Below are 16,086 nucleotides of genomic sequence, written 5' to 3' on the forward strand. Positions count from 1 at the left end.
ATCAATGGAGGGACAAGTCTGTTCTTGTTATGTATAACATAAACACACACACGCACACACCCCACTCATATGATAGTAATTACCTCGCTATTGCGTGGGGGCGTGGCACCAGAGACGAGAGCCAGTCGCTTTCGAAGTGTCAGCCAGCCTACAATGTGACTGACAGCTATTTGCACCAATTGATCTACTGGACAAACGTAAAATAGCCAATCAGATTGATGCCTCGTGGATGTGTCTTCAATGGATTTTCCAAGCGAAAAACATATCCACTGGACTATAAAAGTTGACATCAGAGTCAAAGTTAAGCCTAGTAATCTTCAGTGGCAGTGGAGACCCGTCTTTAAACATAAACGGGTTTTTTGAAAAACATTATTGTGTCAGAACAACACGGGCGGATTCGTCATTTTGATGCACCGAAGTGCGCGGTCTGTTAATGCGAATGACTTTTTGATCCAGATTTATTGACAGGTACAGTGACAAAAAGGTTGATCAATTTAAGTTGGTTTTAAGTATAATAGTTGTGTAATTTATCTCTATGGCATAATATAAATTGTATCTTTTTTATAGCCAGTGTGTGTGTAGCCTATAGGTCAGTTATTTATCTCGTTTTAATATTGTAATGAAATACATTTTCATGTCAGTTCAAAGAAGACTATCCCCTGTGTTGTATTATTACATAGTTGCTTGTTCATGAGATTCATGATTTTGTTTATGTATTTAGGGGGCTATGAGTTAGTCGAGTCCTTATAGGCAGCGCAAAGTCCACTTAATGACATAAGCCTTAAGCACGCAGGGGTCTTGAGTAGCCAACCAATTACCGGAAAGGGGGCAACGGCTACCGGGAAATAATGAATATTAAATTACCTGTCACAAATATTACAGCTCGCTTTTTATGGTTTGTTTGAAATTACAGAGGTAACATTTTCCTCTGTGGATGACAATATTATCCTGTTTGGGTTAGAAAGTGGAGATCTGAAGACATCTTAATCAATTGACATTTCTCGCCAAATAGAAGTTTTGGTAGATGGGCTGTAAGTGACATATAGGGAGAAAGCAAACGTCCTTTTAAAGGGGGAGTTGAAAACGGAGGGTGGAGCGTATAGGCCTACCCTCCTTATTCTAAAACTGTATGACACTGGGTACTTTTTATATGTATATACCCCAAACATATGTCACATAATGTGCCTGCCCTAACAGTCTTTTCTACATCCTAACTCAACCTCATTTCTTTTTGTGTATTGTTTATTGTTTTAACTTCTTTTCTCCCTTCGCCCTTTACCTTTCTCTCTGTATTCATTCCACATGTTTAATCTCATGTTCGCCTATTTACTTATAACATTCCACATCCTCAGTTGCATACCACGCTCCCCCTCTCCATCTTTTCATCTGATTAAGTGTCGTCATTACTCTGCTTGATAGCTTTAAATATTTATGGCATGACAACTGAGCTGCACGAATTTGGAGTGAGAGAGATTACATGAAGAGGAGCTTGTGTGTAACCAGTCCAGTCCAGACTGTAATGGTTGCTCAGGTCACTGCGGGGGACTTCTCCCATTCTCAGTGAGTCATCCACTGCTCTGGACACATCTACACATACCTGGAGTTAGTCTGAGCAGATGCAAGCTAGCATACTGGAAGACTTGGAGGGGAAACTGGGGGAAGTTTCATGGAAAGCCCCCCCCCCCCCCCCCCCCCATTTGATTTAATCAGTAGTGAAAAAAAAAGTAAAAAGTCTAGGTACACATGTGGAGGGATTTCAAGTTCACATGAAAACATTTAAACACAAAGGAATTTAAAGACATTGTCTTACACATAGGTTGGTCTGGGGGTCAGACTGCAATGACTTAGCAGTATAAACACATATTAACATTCCAGCAGATGACCAGGGTTAATTGACGTCTCCTTTTCCACAGGCATTGGCTCCACTTCCCCTAATTGGGTTATGTTTGCCAAGGCAACAGCAAACTTTGTACGCCACATCGATCCGGACGGAACCCTGATCCATGTCTCTCGCCTTAATGACTCAGACAAGCTGGTTCCCATGGCGCTGGTTGTCAAGCGCAACCGATTCTGGTTCTGGCAGAAACCCAAATACCGGCCCTCTGACTTTACCCTTGGTCACCTGCTGCTAGGAGACACACCCCTCTGTCCAGGTGAATACACACTTGTAAACACACACGGACACTCACAGACTTACAAGCCAATGTCAGTTGACCAAGTTTCTGTGTGTGTTGTCTCTAAGTTGTGTCGGAGTCAGAGTTCCTCACCTACGAGGGGAAGTTTGGGGACACGCTAAGCAGCAAGCTGGATGCCAAGGCAGGAAACCTCAGTGTGAACCTGGAGGGCCGGGGCACCACTAAGCTCCAATCATCATTCGGTAAACTGAGGAAACAGGAAGTAGACGTTATGAAACTGCTGCAGGACTCCAACGAAAGGTGGATGAGCAACCTATCACTGTACAGACTTCACCTTCAAGCATTACTAGCACACTCCCTCTCTCTAACCTTCACCATCCAGGAAAGTGAGGAAGAACCAAATCATATATTTTCTATGCCATTTGCCCCGCCCCCACCCCCCTTCCCCCAGGATGTTGGACATGCAGCATGTGCTGGTGCAGCAGATGGAGAAGAGAGCAGAGGTGTTTGCAGTGCTGAAGGAGAGGATCCTCACCACCACGGCCTGCAGTATCACAGAGACCCACCAGGGGCAGAGCTCCTGTGCTGGCATCCTGGAAGTGCTGGGCAACCCTGTGGAGGTGTGTGTTTTTAGTGTGTGTGTGTGGCCTGTTTTACCGTTTGTCAAGTTTACTTCCTTATTTTATTAGCTGATTATGCAATATACGTGTGTGTGTGTGTGCATCACAGGTGTGTGTGAAGGAGAATGGCAATGTGCAGGTGGACAGTGACGTTGCATTAGAGATTCCCCCTCAAACTGTCATCGCCTACAGCCTCATAGAGCTGGAGGTCAAGAAGAGTGGGCACTACGGTGAGTGTGTGTGTGTGTGTTTAGAAGTAGACCTGGCTGAGTGTGTGTGCGTGTTACAGATATGTAATGCCACTGTGTGTTTGTGTGTTCTCAGTGCTTTGTTTACAGCCAGATACTCTTGGAAGGTTTGAGGCGGACTCTGCGAGGTCCTCTCCCTCCCAGGCTTCCATCGATACTCTCTGCATGGTGGACGGAGGACAGGGGATGGAGGACAGGACTGTTGGGAGAGCTGCGCTAAGCTCGCTGCAGAAAGGCAATAGCTCTTATTCACTGCTGCTGGTTTGCCATAGTGGTTATTTTACAAACTTATGAAGCCTTGTAGATTAGGTCTGCCTCACTTTGGTGTCTTATTCGTAGTTTTTTTAACCTGTGTATATGTGTCTGTGAGTGTGTTTGTGTATGCGTCTGCTTGTGTAAGTGTAGGTGTGTGTGTGTGTGAAGATATGTGCTTGAAAACTATTTTGAAACATTCAGTCATTCTTCCTCTTTTCCTTCTGTCTTTTGGTTTCTCATTGTGATATGAAGTGTATTGCACACAGCGAACGTTGCCTTATTTGACCTCAAATGGAGGGCCATTCCTTTACGCTCCCTTTCTCTATGTGTTTCTTCTTTCTCTCCTCTCCAGACCTACTGAGGTTGGACGTCCATCTGCATCCATTGCTGGCGCTACCAGAGAACACTCGGTCTGCTCTGTTCCAGAGGCTCTGTGAGGTCATGATGGACAGAACTACACTCACAGATCTAGAACAGTTGGTAAGAGACCAGGGGTATACAGAGAGCCATATAATACGCTAGGTAAAGCCCCAGAGGGGAACCATCGCAGGATCTCTTTCTGTTCTTCAGATTAGAGATCCTCTTCGGATCCCCTTCTCTCTGCTCTCTCTTCTTCTCCCCCCCCCCCCCTCACATACACTCAAATGCACAAACGCTTTCCCTCTTTGTCTTTCAGCTGGACGGCTGGTGTAGAGATGAGATACATGAGGTTCCAGTTCGATGGAACAAGTCTGCCTGCGCCCTAGTGGACCTTCTCTGCCAAGGTGTAGCCAATCAAACTCCGAATATCACTTTGAGCCCGCCCCCTCTCCTGATCGCTGCCCACCTGCTGGTCAGCGCCTTGGAGGGTGAGACATCTACAATCGTGTGTGCGTGTGTGGAGCGAGGCATCTTTATGTGAGACAAACCTTGTTTGTGTTCTTGCAGCTTTGCCTGATGATTCTCTAAGTCTTCTGGTAGAATGTAGCCATGACGACTTGGAAGCGCTCAATACCTTGGTCAGTCTTACTGTTATTATCATTTTCACTCACTTACCCCCACCCCCACACACCTCACTCATTTTGTGTCCAATGTCTTTATATTGAAGATGTCTAGTGTAAGAAACCTTTATCTTCAATAGGTGACCAGGCTGAAGATGAGCAGTCAGTCCCTCCCACACGAGTCTCCACTCCTCCTCCGGCACAATGACAGAGAAGAACACTGGGCAGAACAGCTCAGCTCGTCATGTGTGATACTGAGGAAAGAGATTGACAGCCTGTGGGAAGATATACAAAGTCAACCAGGAAGTCTTCCATTGGTCCTGTGTGTTTCTGTGCACGGACTTACTTCTCTGTGTGTTGGAAGGATTTAGAGGGAGAGAGAAGGAGAGAGAGTATCTGTTTGTTTGTGGGAATGTTGCACACATGTATAGAATGAAGTGTTTTTATGAACGATTCCTTGGAAAAAATGACATGTAATTTTTCTGATAAAGAACTGTAGGCTATCAACCCAGTTTAACTAAACTGATCCTAATAATTATTAGAATTGGGGTGCTAGATTTGGTCATGAGAATGACCCAGGACAACACATGATAGTATAGCTCTTCACAAGAGCACTGGTACGGACAGGACTTGTTCTGCTATGTTATTACAGTATTACATGTGACAATGATGGCACAGCGCACAGAATGAATAAGAGACTCATTTAAAAAGAACGTCCGGAATTTCTAATAGAGGAGGGTGTAGTCGGTTAGAGCACTTTACTTTGTAGACCAAAAAGTGTCTATACATCATTTGCGATCAAAGTGTCTGCTAAATTAATAGGCCTGAATAGCGTCTGCTCTTTACTTTTGCTGCTCTAAATTGTCATTCTCAGTAGTGCCTGTTTCTTTAATGCATGTAGGCTACATCGTAGGATACTGCGTTTACGTCAGCCTTTCACGTTTCCAACTACTTCAACATGTTGGCTACATTTTATATGAAACATGATATATGTCCATTCCACAATAAAATAGGTACTTATTGTATCACACAATTTGGTACATGTTTTTTTTTACTGCATAGGTTTATCTTTACAAAACTTATGTTACGGTAGCCTATATTTGTCAGATTGGGCTATTGTCGTTGTGGGATCTATGATTAAAGTAATTGATTACTGTCGAGAAGAGCGCCAAAACGTTTATAGGCTACATTAATATTTGATGCGTCGTACGTCATCAATCACGTGGTTACAGTACTTTGACACAAGCACCGACACATTTCGGAAAAGTCTTTCCGAAAAGTCTAAAGAGACTCTAGCTCGGAAACGCGAACTATTGTCAACGACGTTCATCTCAGTAGCCTTCCAAGGTCGGTAACGTTATTAACCTACTACACCCTTTAACATATTTTAAAAAGCATAGGCAATAGCACACTTCATAGTTAACAAGCATTCTTGTCTAGATTTTAACATGCAAAGTTGGTGAGTTATATTTCTCAAAACAGCAGCAGTTCGGCTACTATGGAAGAACATGACCCGTAGGCTATGGAAGAACATGACTCGTAATTTACTGTACAAGGCTCTAGCAGGGTGGCTTTATTTTGTTAATTCCTTACAAAAACTTTTTGTATTGTTGTATACTTTTTGTATTGTTGTATTGTGGCGTTTGGACAAATCATTACGCTCAGGTTGTCTTAAGCACAATTCCTTAAACTTTAACGACTCGCGCAAATGTAGAAATGTAGGCTATTGAAACGCACGGGATAGTTTGGGGTAGCGAGAAGTACCCAGATGTGTGGGGAAGATAAGAGAAGTATTCGGAGCAACTGATTGTGGCCCGTGGAGGGCAAAGCGATTTGGGCGCCTTAGTGACTTATTTATCTATTAGCATGCAGACCTACGGGCGTGGCTGTAGTTATCCCGTGATAAACGATGATAGAGAGATGTAGGATAGGGGCTCAACATCAAGGCCGTAGCCATGAGGTCAATATTGGGGGGGGGGGGGGGGGGGGGGCATGACATGGTTAATCTTATCACCAGAAAATGCATATGAAAACAAGGATCAACATTGTTATGTCCGTTATCCCCACCAGATTTTATTGAAGACATGGATACGTTTGGTGAGGCAACCAAGAGGTTTGTTAATTACGTGAAAGGGGATTTCATTCCCAACACTGTATTCCACGACTCCGAAAAACTGTTGGATCCCACAAGATTGGTTGTCAAGATCAAGCCTAGATTTAGTTTTCAGAAGCCTAAATACCGTGTGTCGGACTTTATCCTGGAAGACCTTCTAGGAGATCTACCATGTCAAGCAGGTAGGCTTTAATAGTAAAAACTCGATTAAGCCTTTTTATATTGAACTTTGTAATTGTAACTGTATTACACCTTAACGCACACCATACATCTGTATGTTAATGCTGAACATAGTTGTATTCTAACAATAAACCTACCCCAATGGCTTCTGTTTGTCCATCTCTCTCTGTTTCTATTGTTTATTGTTCAGAGATTAAAACAAGCATCTTTCTGCATGACTATGTCGATGATACTGAGAAGAACCAGAAAGGTCATGTGGGTGGAGGCGTGTCACAGTGTGGTGGGAAAGTGGAGGGGCGAGGGAGCATCAAACGCAAAACTACATTCGGTAAACTAGACCGAATGGAATTGACCAATTTCATGAATTTAAAGACTTCCATTAAAAGGTAAGAAAAACATGGTTCATGTGAACCTTAACCTTGTTTTTTTCGTAGCTGGTACGTGTCTGATTTGAAGTCCCGTTTAAAATGTGCACGTCTTTTCTTGAGAATCTTTTGATACTTAATACATGCATTTTTCTCTCTCTTTTTCTTTCGCTTTATCTCTATGTGTCTGTCTTTTTTTGTTCTCTCTTTCTCTCACTTCCTGTTTCTACCTGCCCATGTCCCCAATTGTGTGCTGTATCCACCAATCCTGTTAGGAGGAAACATATTCATGACCCAGGGCTGAAAAAGAATGAGAAGTTGGTTCTTGTCAAGGACAGGGTAGTGACAAACGCCCCCTTCTCCATTGAAGGCTCTGACGAGGTGGACGCCTCGATTACTGGAACAGTAAATATCCAATGGTTGAAGGTGCTTATAGTTGGAGTGAGTATGACAGTGTTTCCTACTGTTTCATATCTGCAGTATATTACTAATTTTGAATAATTTGAGTTTAGTAAATAAAATGAATCTTAGAGCCTGGGTTGAGCAATGAGTGTTGTTGCAGTACTGCTATCATGCACTCATACACACGTCATGAACTGTAGATCATGACTTTTATTTTGTGTGTTGTGTCAGGGTCATTTTAGGAAAGACGATTCATCCATGAAGCTTCCTGAAAAGACTGTCATTGCCTACACTGTCAAAGAGCTCATGGGTGCGTGCATTGGCTTTCCAATTGTCTTCTCATTGATTGCTGTTCACCCTACAGTGTGCGACTACTTGTTTTTTCTCTCTGTTGGTTCAGAGCTGAACTTCAAGGATGATGACGAGTTAGAGGCGGATGGTGGAACCTTACCAGCGGAATTAATATCCAATGAGTCCATGAATTGCCTAGACAAAGTACTGGAAGGTATGTTGAGCTTTACAGGATGGTGCATGTTACTTGGATCTCCTTCAATTACTCTTTTTCTCTTGTATGTGTGCTTGTCATAGCGTAGCATGACACTCTGCACCTCCTTGTTGTTTCCTTTCTGAGTTTTTATCCACGTGTGTATTGTAATTAACTCTTCTCTATCTATATATCAGCCTTACCAGATTTTGAGGAGGATCTTCAGACCTTAGCTCGTCTTCCAGAGCAGACCAGATCATCTCTGTTCGGGGAGCTTCGTGGAATTCTAAAAGACAGGCCAACCTTTCAAAGGTTTCTAGAAGACACGGTCAGAGACAATGTTGTTTATGCAAAATATCAACATTCACTGATGGCATGCCAGGTGTTCTGTGCATGCAATGTTCCCATTGTAACCCTTCCTTTATCTCTCTCCCTCCCCCTCTCTCCCCTCTCCTGCCCCTCTCTTTCCCTCTACCTCTACCTACACTACGGGTCCGCCTACCCCTGCCTTCAGGTTGAGGACTGGAGTCAGAGTGGGACCCGAGATGAATCCGTCAGCACCCTTTTGGATCATCTTCCAACGGAACCCATAGAAGGTTCTCATGTTGCCACCGGGTTACTGGTCAGCGTCTTAGATGGTTAGTTACCGTGCTACAATCTCAACTTTAATCAATTCTCCTTTGTATTCATTTCATATTCCTACACATTTCCTTATTATCCACATGTAAATGCATTTACAAAAATGTGTTTCTGCAATTTTAATTGTTTTTTTGTGTTCATACACACGCATGTGTGTGTCTTTCCAGCCATGCCAAATTGGGCGTTAAATATGTTGGCCAACTGCAGTTCCAGTGAACTTCAAGCTCTCAACAAACTGGTTAGTCTATCTAAACTTCCTATTAACTGTACAATAGAATTTCGCTGGTAGACTAGGTCATATATGTCCCCTCTTTTGTACATCAATCTGGCTTGTTGAATGACAAATGTATTGGGTAATTAGCATACATATTAGAATTATGATTTGAACAGTATAATATTGTACATCTAGTTAAGTTTCCTTTGTATTCTCAACATTTCCCTTGCTCTGTACTTTGGCCAATTAGCCTATAACAACCATGTGTTTGTTTTGTACATGTCTTCTGCTTTCCCTCTGCCGTCTGTCCCAGGTGTTGGAGCTGAAGACCAATCACAGCAACTTCCTGCCTCCTGAGACACTGCCTCCCAAGCTGCAAGAAGGCGGGGAATATAACTGGGCCACACAACTGCTCTGCTCAGCCAGTAAAAATCTACATGACGATGGTAACCTGTTTCGTGAGACAGGAATCCAACCAGGCGGGCTGCTATTGATCCTGTGCATTGCAGTTCAAGGGCTCACATTTTTGAGGAGCTAGTGTATGATAGGTGTGGAGGTCAAGGCTGCATAGAACAGGTCAGAATAGTCTTAACACAGACCATAAGTGTGTTGCCAAATGTCCACCGAGTCCCCCGTCCCCCATTTCAAAAACTGTGTGCATGCCAGTGCCTTTTTGTATTTTTGTATTTGATTATGTTATTACAGTAATTATATTCCAGGGGCTTATTATTAAAGGTGAAGGGTTGTGCAGTGAAGATCAGTTGCAATAACTACATATTCTGTTTGACCTTTTTTTTCTGTTCCTTAACAAAGTGAGCATTTTGCATCATTATGTGACTCAATACTTTTGATAAAACATCTTAATGAGTTGGTTTTTTTATATATCGTTGGGATAATTTCATATTTTATGCACTTGTTAAATGTGTACTGTCTTTTTAAGAAAGTCAAGAATTATATATTCTTATGGCCTTTGACAGCAAGGAATTCCGATAAGGATCCTTGTGCTCTTTGTTACACTGTGGTGTGATCAGTCTCACCCTCTTCTTTGCTTCACCACAACCTGTTTGTTTACTCTGTTGGCATTGCCTGCCTTGATGCTAGCACCCCAACACACCACCACATAGAAGAGGGCACTGCTGACCACAGGTTGGTAGAAAGGGTGCAGTAGTGAGTTGCACGCACCAAAGTTGCCTCAGGAGTAGTTGAAGTTCAGGTCTTTTATTGTCAGGTACACAGAACAACACAAGGTCAGACTGGGCACTGAAATTCTTAAGACAAGACAAGGCATGCACCTGACATATGTAGCGGGGTTTCCTCTTGTTAAAATAGAAATACTTATTTTATCATAAAGTTTCGGGACACCACCGTAATATTGGTTTAGGACATTAGGGAAAACGGAGAGCAAATGGTTGCTGGAGATATGTTGTCTCAAACAGGCCCTTTGAAGCTTGCAAGCTAGCAGGAGGGCTGAGATTGAGGAGGCCCCCCCCCAATTCTATGGTTCCTTTGCATCGGCGTTTGGTGGGTAATCAGCATACTGAGGGTGTCTCAAAGGCTGATTAGGTTTGTCTGATGTCTGAGTCCATACCAAACTTCTTCAGTCTCCTCAGGAAGAAGAGGCATTTATGGGCCACTTTGACCACCTTGTGCTTGTGAACAGACCAGGTGAGGTCGTTGCAGATGTTCATCCCGAGGAACTTGAAGCAGCTGACCTCCACTTTGGATCCATTGATGAGTAGGGGGTGCATGCTCCTCCGCCTGCCGCCTCCTATAGTCCACAATCATCTCCTTGGTCTTGCTGACGTTGAGAGAGAGGTTATTGTCATGACACCATGATGAGTACAGAGTGAATAGAAAGGGGGACATGACTCCCTTGGGCAGGGCCTTTATGGGGCCTTGAGCAAAATTGATTTGGGGGCCCCTCGGCGTCGCTTATTGTTGCCGATTAAAACAAAAGAATATATACATTTTTACATAATATATTAAACTGTAATTTAATTTGCTCTTGCTGGCCCTCTGCTTGCCAAAGGGGCCCTAAGCAGCCGCTTAGTTCGCTTATGCTTTGGGCCGGCCCTGCCCTTGGGGAGCCCCTGTGCTGCTCAGCACTCGAGTAAGACACACAGCTCTGCCGCAGCACAGATCGCACAGGCCACAGGAAGTGGTTCGGGTTTTCACTTATCTGATCTCCAAACCAAGCATCTGGGTCGGTTCTAAAATCGGATTTACAGAAGGGTAGCCTATAGCTCAGTGGTTAAAGTAACTTGATTGCAGATCAGTTCACTATTTAACTTGGGGTTAAAGTAGGGTGACCAGATTTGAGTTTGTGAAAAATAGGACACTTCGTTGCAGTGGGGAGGGGGGGGGGGATTTTTCAGTACAATTTTGAAAAAGTTATTACATTTAGCAAGGATTTCATGCTATTTCAGAAATTAGAGACTTTCTATTATTTTGTTTTAAACTTAATTGAAAAAGTAAAGGGTTTGGATGTAGGCCAGACATTATTAGAATAATGTAGTGACAGTTTGAGGTTTTATATCCATATAAATATAATGAAACACATACATTTTCTAAATTGTACAGTTAGTTTTCACCCGGTCCCTAACGCGACGCTGCAAAGTAGGGTCTTCCGACTGAGACAGATGTCGAATGTCAAAATGAAACAAGAAGAGCACCAATGATGGTTCGATTCATATTTCATATGAAATATGGTTCATATTTCAGACTGTTGTTACATCTAAACGGCCCCTCATACGCCAAAACATTGATGCAGACAGTGATGTTCATCAGTCACTTGGTTATCGTCATTTGTCTTAAGCTCCGAAACGAGACATGGGTAACTTGCAGACCTGAGCCCCACCCCAGCCCCGCCCTCCCCGACTCTGATCAGATAAGTTCCAGCGGCTATGCTTGGCACAGCACTTGCGCTGCAGGCAGCTGATGAAGTTAAACGGAACTAAAGTAGCCTTCAGACAATAACGCAGACTGAGAAAGACCTACTTTTCGGAAACGTCGTGTCACTAAAATACTATATTGTTCTAAACAGTTTACAAGTGTCAACGACGTTCATCTCAGTAAGGTCGGTAACATTAGCCTACTTGCATACACTCTTTATCCATACTTTTGGCTATACTTTGTTGCTTCCTTCCGTGAACTGTATTTGCCACTTCTTCCAAACAATGTAAACCATTCGGCTACTGTACTACAGTATAAAAAACACGACAGAGGGTGAAAAGTGTGCCAACCAACCAATGATCTTCCCACTTTTTATTTGTAGACCATTATTTATACATTTTCCTGAAGAGCATCCAGAGCTAGTCGAACGCGTCCTCTGAATACTTCTCTATTTTCACAGATCTGCGTTCTCACTACACCCTATTGTCTCGTGCGTTTTAATCCAATTAATCCAATTCCGGGACCCCACAGCGATTATGGGCGCCTCAGCGCGCCAAACGTTTGGCATGCAGGCTCACGAGCGTGGCTGAAGTTAGCCCGTGATAGACGATTAGGGGCGGTTTTAGGCACGGGCAGACCGGGGATTTTTTCATGTCACGTGGGGGGGGGGGCACGAGCATTTAAAATAAATAAATCTCTGCGCCTCGATGATAGAGGTATGGGCTCGCACACATCACCCGCGATATTCAAATCTGGTAAAAATGTCCCCCTCAATATATTGATATAAAAATATAGATAAATTATAAATGTGCTACGCTACAACAGGCAACCAGGCACGCTGTCCGAAATTATCATAAAAATGTAATCATATTCATAACTAAATGTAAAAGGTTTTCAGAGGGGTTGCCCTCAGACTCCCCAGTTGATTCCCCCCCCCCCCCCCCCCCCCCCCCCCCATGTTGACTCCATGGCTACGGCCTTGGTGGCTAGTGAATCACGTTTGTGGATCGTGATTTACATTTGGGGAACGTGTTTACATGTGATGATTGGTACTTATTTGTATTGATCATGACATTAAGGTATTGATCGTGTATTCACAACTATACTTGTGAATGTGTACATGTATAGCCTACTTTCGGTGTGATTTTGAGCCCATGATCTCGAGATGGTTAATCTAATCACCAGGAAATACATATGAAAACAGGGATCAACATTGTTATGTCTGTTATCACCACTCAGATTTTATTGAAGACATGGATTTGTTTGCTGAGACAACCAAAAGGTTTGTTAATTGTGCGAAAGGGGATTTTATTCCCAACACTGTATTCCACGACTCCAAAAAACTGTTGGATCCCACAAGATTGGTTGTCAAGATCAAGCCTTGGTTTTCGTTGAATTCCTACTACCGTGTGTCGGAATTTAAACTGGAACACCTTCTAGGAGATCTACCACGTCAAGCAGGTAGGCTTTAATAGTCAGTCAAAAAACATGAATAGTAAACCCTATGCTCGTCCAAATAATTAAGCCTTTTTTCAATTGAACTTTTTTAATTGTAACTGTATTACACCTTAATGCACACCATACACCTGTATGTTAATGCTGAACATAGATGTATTCTAAAATTGAACCTAACCCAATGGCTTCTGTTTTTCCATCTCTCTCTGTTTCTATTTTCTTTCAGAGATTGAAAGAAGAACCTTTCTGAATAGCTTTTCCCTTGATAGTGAGAAGACAAAGAAAGGGAATATGGATGGAAGCATATGGAAGTATTTTGGCAAAGTTTTTGGGCATGGCAACATGAAACTCCATTTTGAATTAGGTCCAACAGACCAAATGGAACTGATTAATTTAATGGCTTTGAAGTCTGACATTAAAGGGTATGTGACATGGTTCATGTCAAACCTTCTTTTTTTATGTCCAGTAAAAAAAGAAAAAAAAAAGCAAGTCTTTTCTTCTGAATCTTTTGATACTTGATATAGACTTCTCTCTCTTTCTTTCTGAAGCTCTAACTGTCAGTGTGTCTATTTTTGTTATTTATTTCTCTTGACGCCTATTCCTACGTACCCTTGACAATTATGGGCTATATCCATTTATCTTGTTAGGAAGGAAATTAATCCTGAAAATATTAAGGGGCTGAAGAAGAATGAGAAGTTGGTTCTTGTGACGTCGAGGGTAGTGACACAAGGCACCTTCTCCATCAAAGGCTCTGACAAGGTGGACGCCTCCTTTACTGGAAGAGTAGATATTCATCCGGGGAATCTGGGAGGAGGTGGAGTGAGTATGACAGTTTCCAACTGTTTCATATGTACAGCATATAACTCATTTTTAGTTATTTGACTTTAGTAAGTAAGATTAATCTTGGAGCCTTATTTTGTGTGTTATGTCAGGATCTTTTAAGGAAAGAGGATACATCCATGCAGCTTCCTGAAAATACTGTCATTGCCTACAAAGTCCAAGAGCTTATAGGTGCGTGCATTGGAGTTTCATGTATGCATTTTATTTCCTCACTGACATGTCTGCAACTGCTTACATTTGTATTTTTTCTCTCTGTTGGTTCAGAGCTCAACGTCAACGATGATGACAAGTTAGGGGCGGATGGTGGAACCTTATCTGCGGAATTAATATCCGATGAGTCCATTAATTGCCTAGACAAAGTACTGGAAGGTATGTTGAGCTTTACAGGATGGTGCATGTTACTTGGATCTCCTTCAATGTCTCTTTCTCTCTGGCATGTGTGCTTGTCATTGCGTACAATAACTAATCTGCACCTCCTTGTTGTTTCCCGTCTGAGTTTTCATACGTGTGTATTGTAATGAACTCTTCTCTCTATTTATATTTCAGAATTAGAAGAATATGTGAAGCTTCTCCAGCCATTGGCTAGTCCTCCAAAGCAGACCACATCATCTCTGTTCGGGGAGCTTCGTGAAGTTCTAAAAGACAGACCAACCTTTCAAAGGTTCCTAGAAGACAGGGTCAGAGACAATGTTGCTTAGACAAAATATCATCATTCACTGAAGGCATGCCAGTTGTTTGTTATTCAATGTCCCCATTGTAACTTTTCCCTTATCTCTATCTCTCTCCCTCCCCCTCCCTCCGACCCCCTCCCTCCCTGCTACCCCCTCCCTCTACCTTCACTGGTCTGCGTACCCCCGCCTTCAGGGTGAGGATTGGAGTAATTCCGTTTGCACCCTTTTGGACAAACTTCCTACGAAACCCCTAGAAGGTTCTCGTGTTGTCACAGAGTCACTGATCAGAGTCTTAGATGGTGAGATACTATATCACATCAGACAATCTCAACTTTTATCAATTCTCCTTTATAATTTCATACCACTACACATTTCCTTATTTTCTAAATGTACATGAATTTACCAAAATATGTCTGCAATTTTCATTGTGTGTGTTTGTGTCCATACGCACGCATGTGTGTGTCTTTCCAGCATTGCCAAATGGGGCGTTAAATATGTTGGCCAACTGCAGTTCCAGTGAACTTCAAGCTCTCAACAAACTGGTTAGTCCATCTAAACTTCCTATTAACTGTACAGTAGAATTTCGCTGGTAGACAAGGTCATATATGTCCACTGTTTTTGTACATCAATCTGGAATGTTGAATGACAAATGTATTTTGTAATAAGCATACATATTAGAATTATGATTTGAACAGTATAATATTGTACATCTAGTTAAGTTTCCTTTGTATTCTCAACATTTCCCTTGCTCTGTACTTTGGCCAATTAGCCTATAACAACCATGTGTTTGTTTTGTACATGTCTTCTGCTTTCCCTCTGCCGTCTGTCCCAGGTGTTGGAGCTGAAGACCAATCACAGCAACTTCCTGCCTTCTGAGACACTGCCCCCCAAGCTGCAAGAAGGCGGGGAATATAACTGGGCCACACAACTGCTCTGCTCAACCAGTAAAAATCTACATGAAGATGGTAACCTGTTTCGTGAGACAGGAATCCAACCAGGCGGGCTGCTATTGATCCTGTGCATTGCAGTGCAAGGGCTCACCTTCTTGGGTAGTTAGGTATAATAAGTGTGGAGGTCAAGGTTGCATGGAACAGGCCAAAATGGCTTAACACAGACCATAAGTGTGTTGCCAATTTTCCCTTCATTCAAAAGCAGTATGCATGCCTTTTTATATTTTTCTTAAAATGTGAAAACATACGAATATTTTGATATACAATATAATTTTGATAATTACATTATTACAGTAATTACATTCCAGAGATTAGATTATTTTTAAAGGTGACGAGGTTGTGGATTGAAGATCAGTTGCAATAACTACTTATTCTGTTTTACTTTTTTCCCCTGTTCCTTAACAAATTAATAAGGAATTTCTCAGGAATTTCATGTTTCTAATTTTAATTTTCAGGAAATATATGTTAAAATGGTTCAAATGTATTTGTAGAAGGTGTCTTAGAACACACAAACAGTGTTGTTCATACAAAATAAAATAATTCACTAATGACATGTAATTTGTCTGTGTGGTATGTAAATGAACCCATTCAACCTCTCCCTAAATCTTGCTCTCTCTCTACTCCTTTTTCCCCTTTTTTTTCC

The 16,086-nt window shown here is 42.3% G+C and overlaps 3 protein-coding genes across 4 annotated transcripts; all 3 read left to right on the forward strand.

The window, feature by feature from the left end:
• The first annotated feature begins 102 nt into the window (after positions 1-102).
• Positions 103-5,261, forward strand: gsdmea (gasdermin Ea). 2 transcript variants are annotated; one of them, XM_047019148.1, is made up of 10 exons: positions 103-1,560; positions 1,914-2,153; positions 2,243-2,435; positions 2,587-2,755; positions 2,865-2,985; positions 3,080-3,238; positions 3,611-3,738; positions 3,935-4,106; positions 4,186-4,256; positions 4,379-5,261. In XM_047019148.1, exons 2-10 carry the CDS (start codon positions 1,943-1,945, stop codon positions 4,607-4,609), a joined length of 1,455 nt encoding a protein of 484 aa, XP_046875104.1. In that variant the 5' UTR covers positions 103-1,560; positions 1,914-1,942; the 3' UTR covers positions 4,610-5,261. The 2 variants fall into 2 exon arrangements, with proteins under 2 accessions (XP_046875104.1, XP_046875103.1); XM_047019147.1 differs by having other exon boundaries at positions 103-468.
• A 157-nt stretch (positions 5,262-5,418) lies between these two features.
• On the forward strand, positions 5,419-9,517 carry LOC124467062. Its single transcript, XM_047019156.1, has 10 exons — positions 5,419-5,585; positions 6,309-6,533; positions 6,722-6,917; positions 7,172-7,337; positions 7,530-7,608; positions 7,699-7,803; positions 7,980-8,110; positions 8,297-8,420; positions 8,589-8,659; positions 8,949-9,517. Exons 1-10 carry the CDS (start codon positions 5,438-5,440, stop codon positions 9,171-9,173), a joined length of 1,470 nt encoding a protein of 489 aa, XP_046875112.1. The 5' UTR covers positions 5,419-5,437; the 3' UTR covers positions 9,174-9,517.
• A 2,005-nt stretch (positions 9,518-11,522) lies between these two features.
• On the forward strand, positions 11,523-15,988 carry LOC124467010. Its single transcript, XM_047019058.1, has 10 exons — positions 11,523-11,711; positions 12,767-12,988; positions 13,209-13,404; positions 13,630-13,801; positions 13,915-13,993; positions 14,087-14,191; positions 14,369-14,499; positions 14,687-14,792; positions 14,965-15,035; positions 15,326-15,988. Exons 2-10 carry the CDS (start codon positions 12,781-12,783, stop codon positions 15,548-15,550), a joined length of 1,293 nt encoding a protein of 430 aa, XP_046875014.1. The 5' UTR covers positions 11,523-11,711; positions 12,767-12,780; the 3' UTR covers positions 15,551-15,988.
• The last annotated feature ends 98 nt before the right edge of the window (positions 15,989-16,086 follow it).

Source organism: Hypomesus transpacificus, chromosome 4 (genome assembly GCF_021917145.1).
Source record: "Hypomesus transpacificus isolate Combined female chromosome 4, fHypTra1, whole genome shotgun sequence".
In the NCBI taxonomy this organism is placed as follows: domain Eukaryota; kingdom Metazoa; phylum Chordata; class Actinopteri; order Osmeriformes; family Osmeridae; genus Hypomesus; species Hypomesus transpacificus.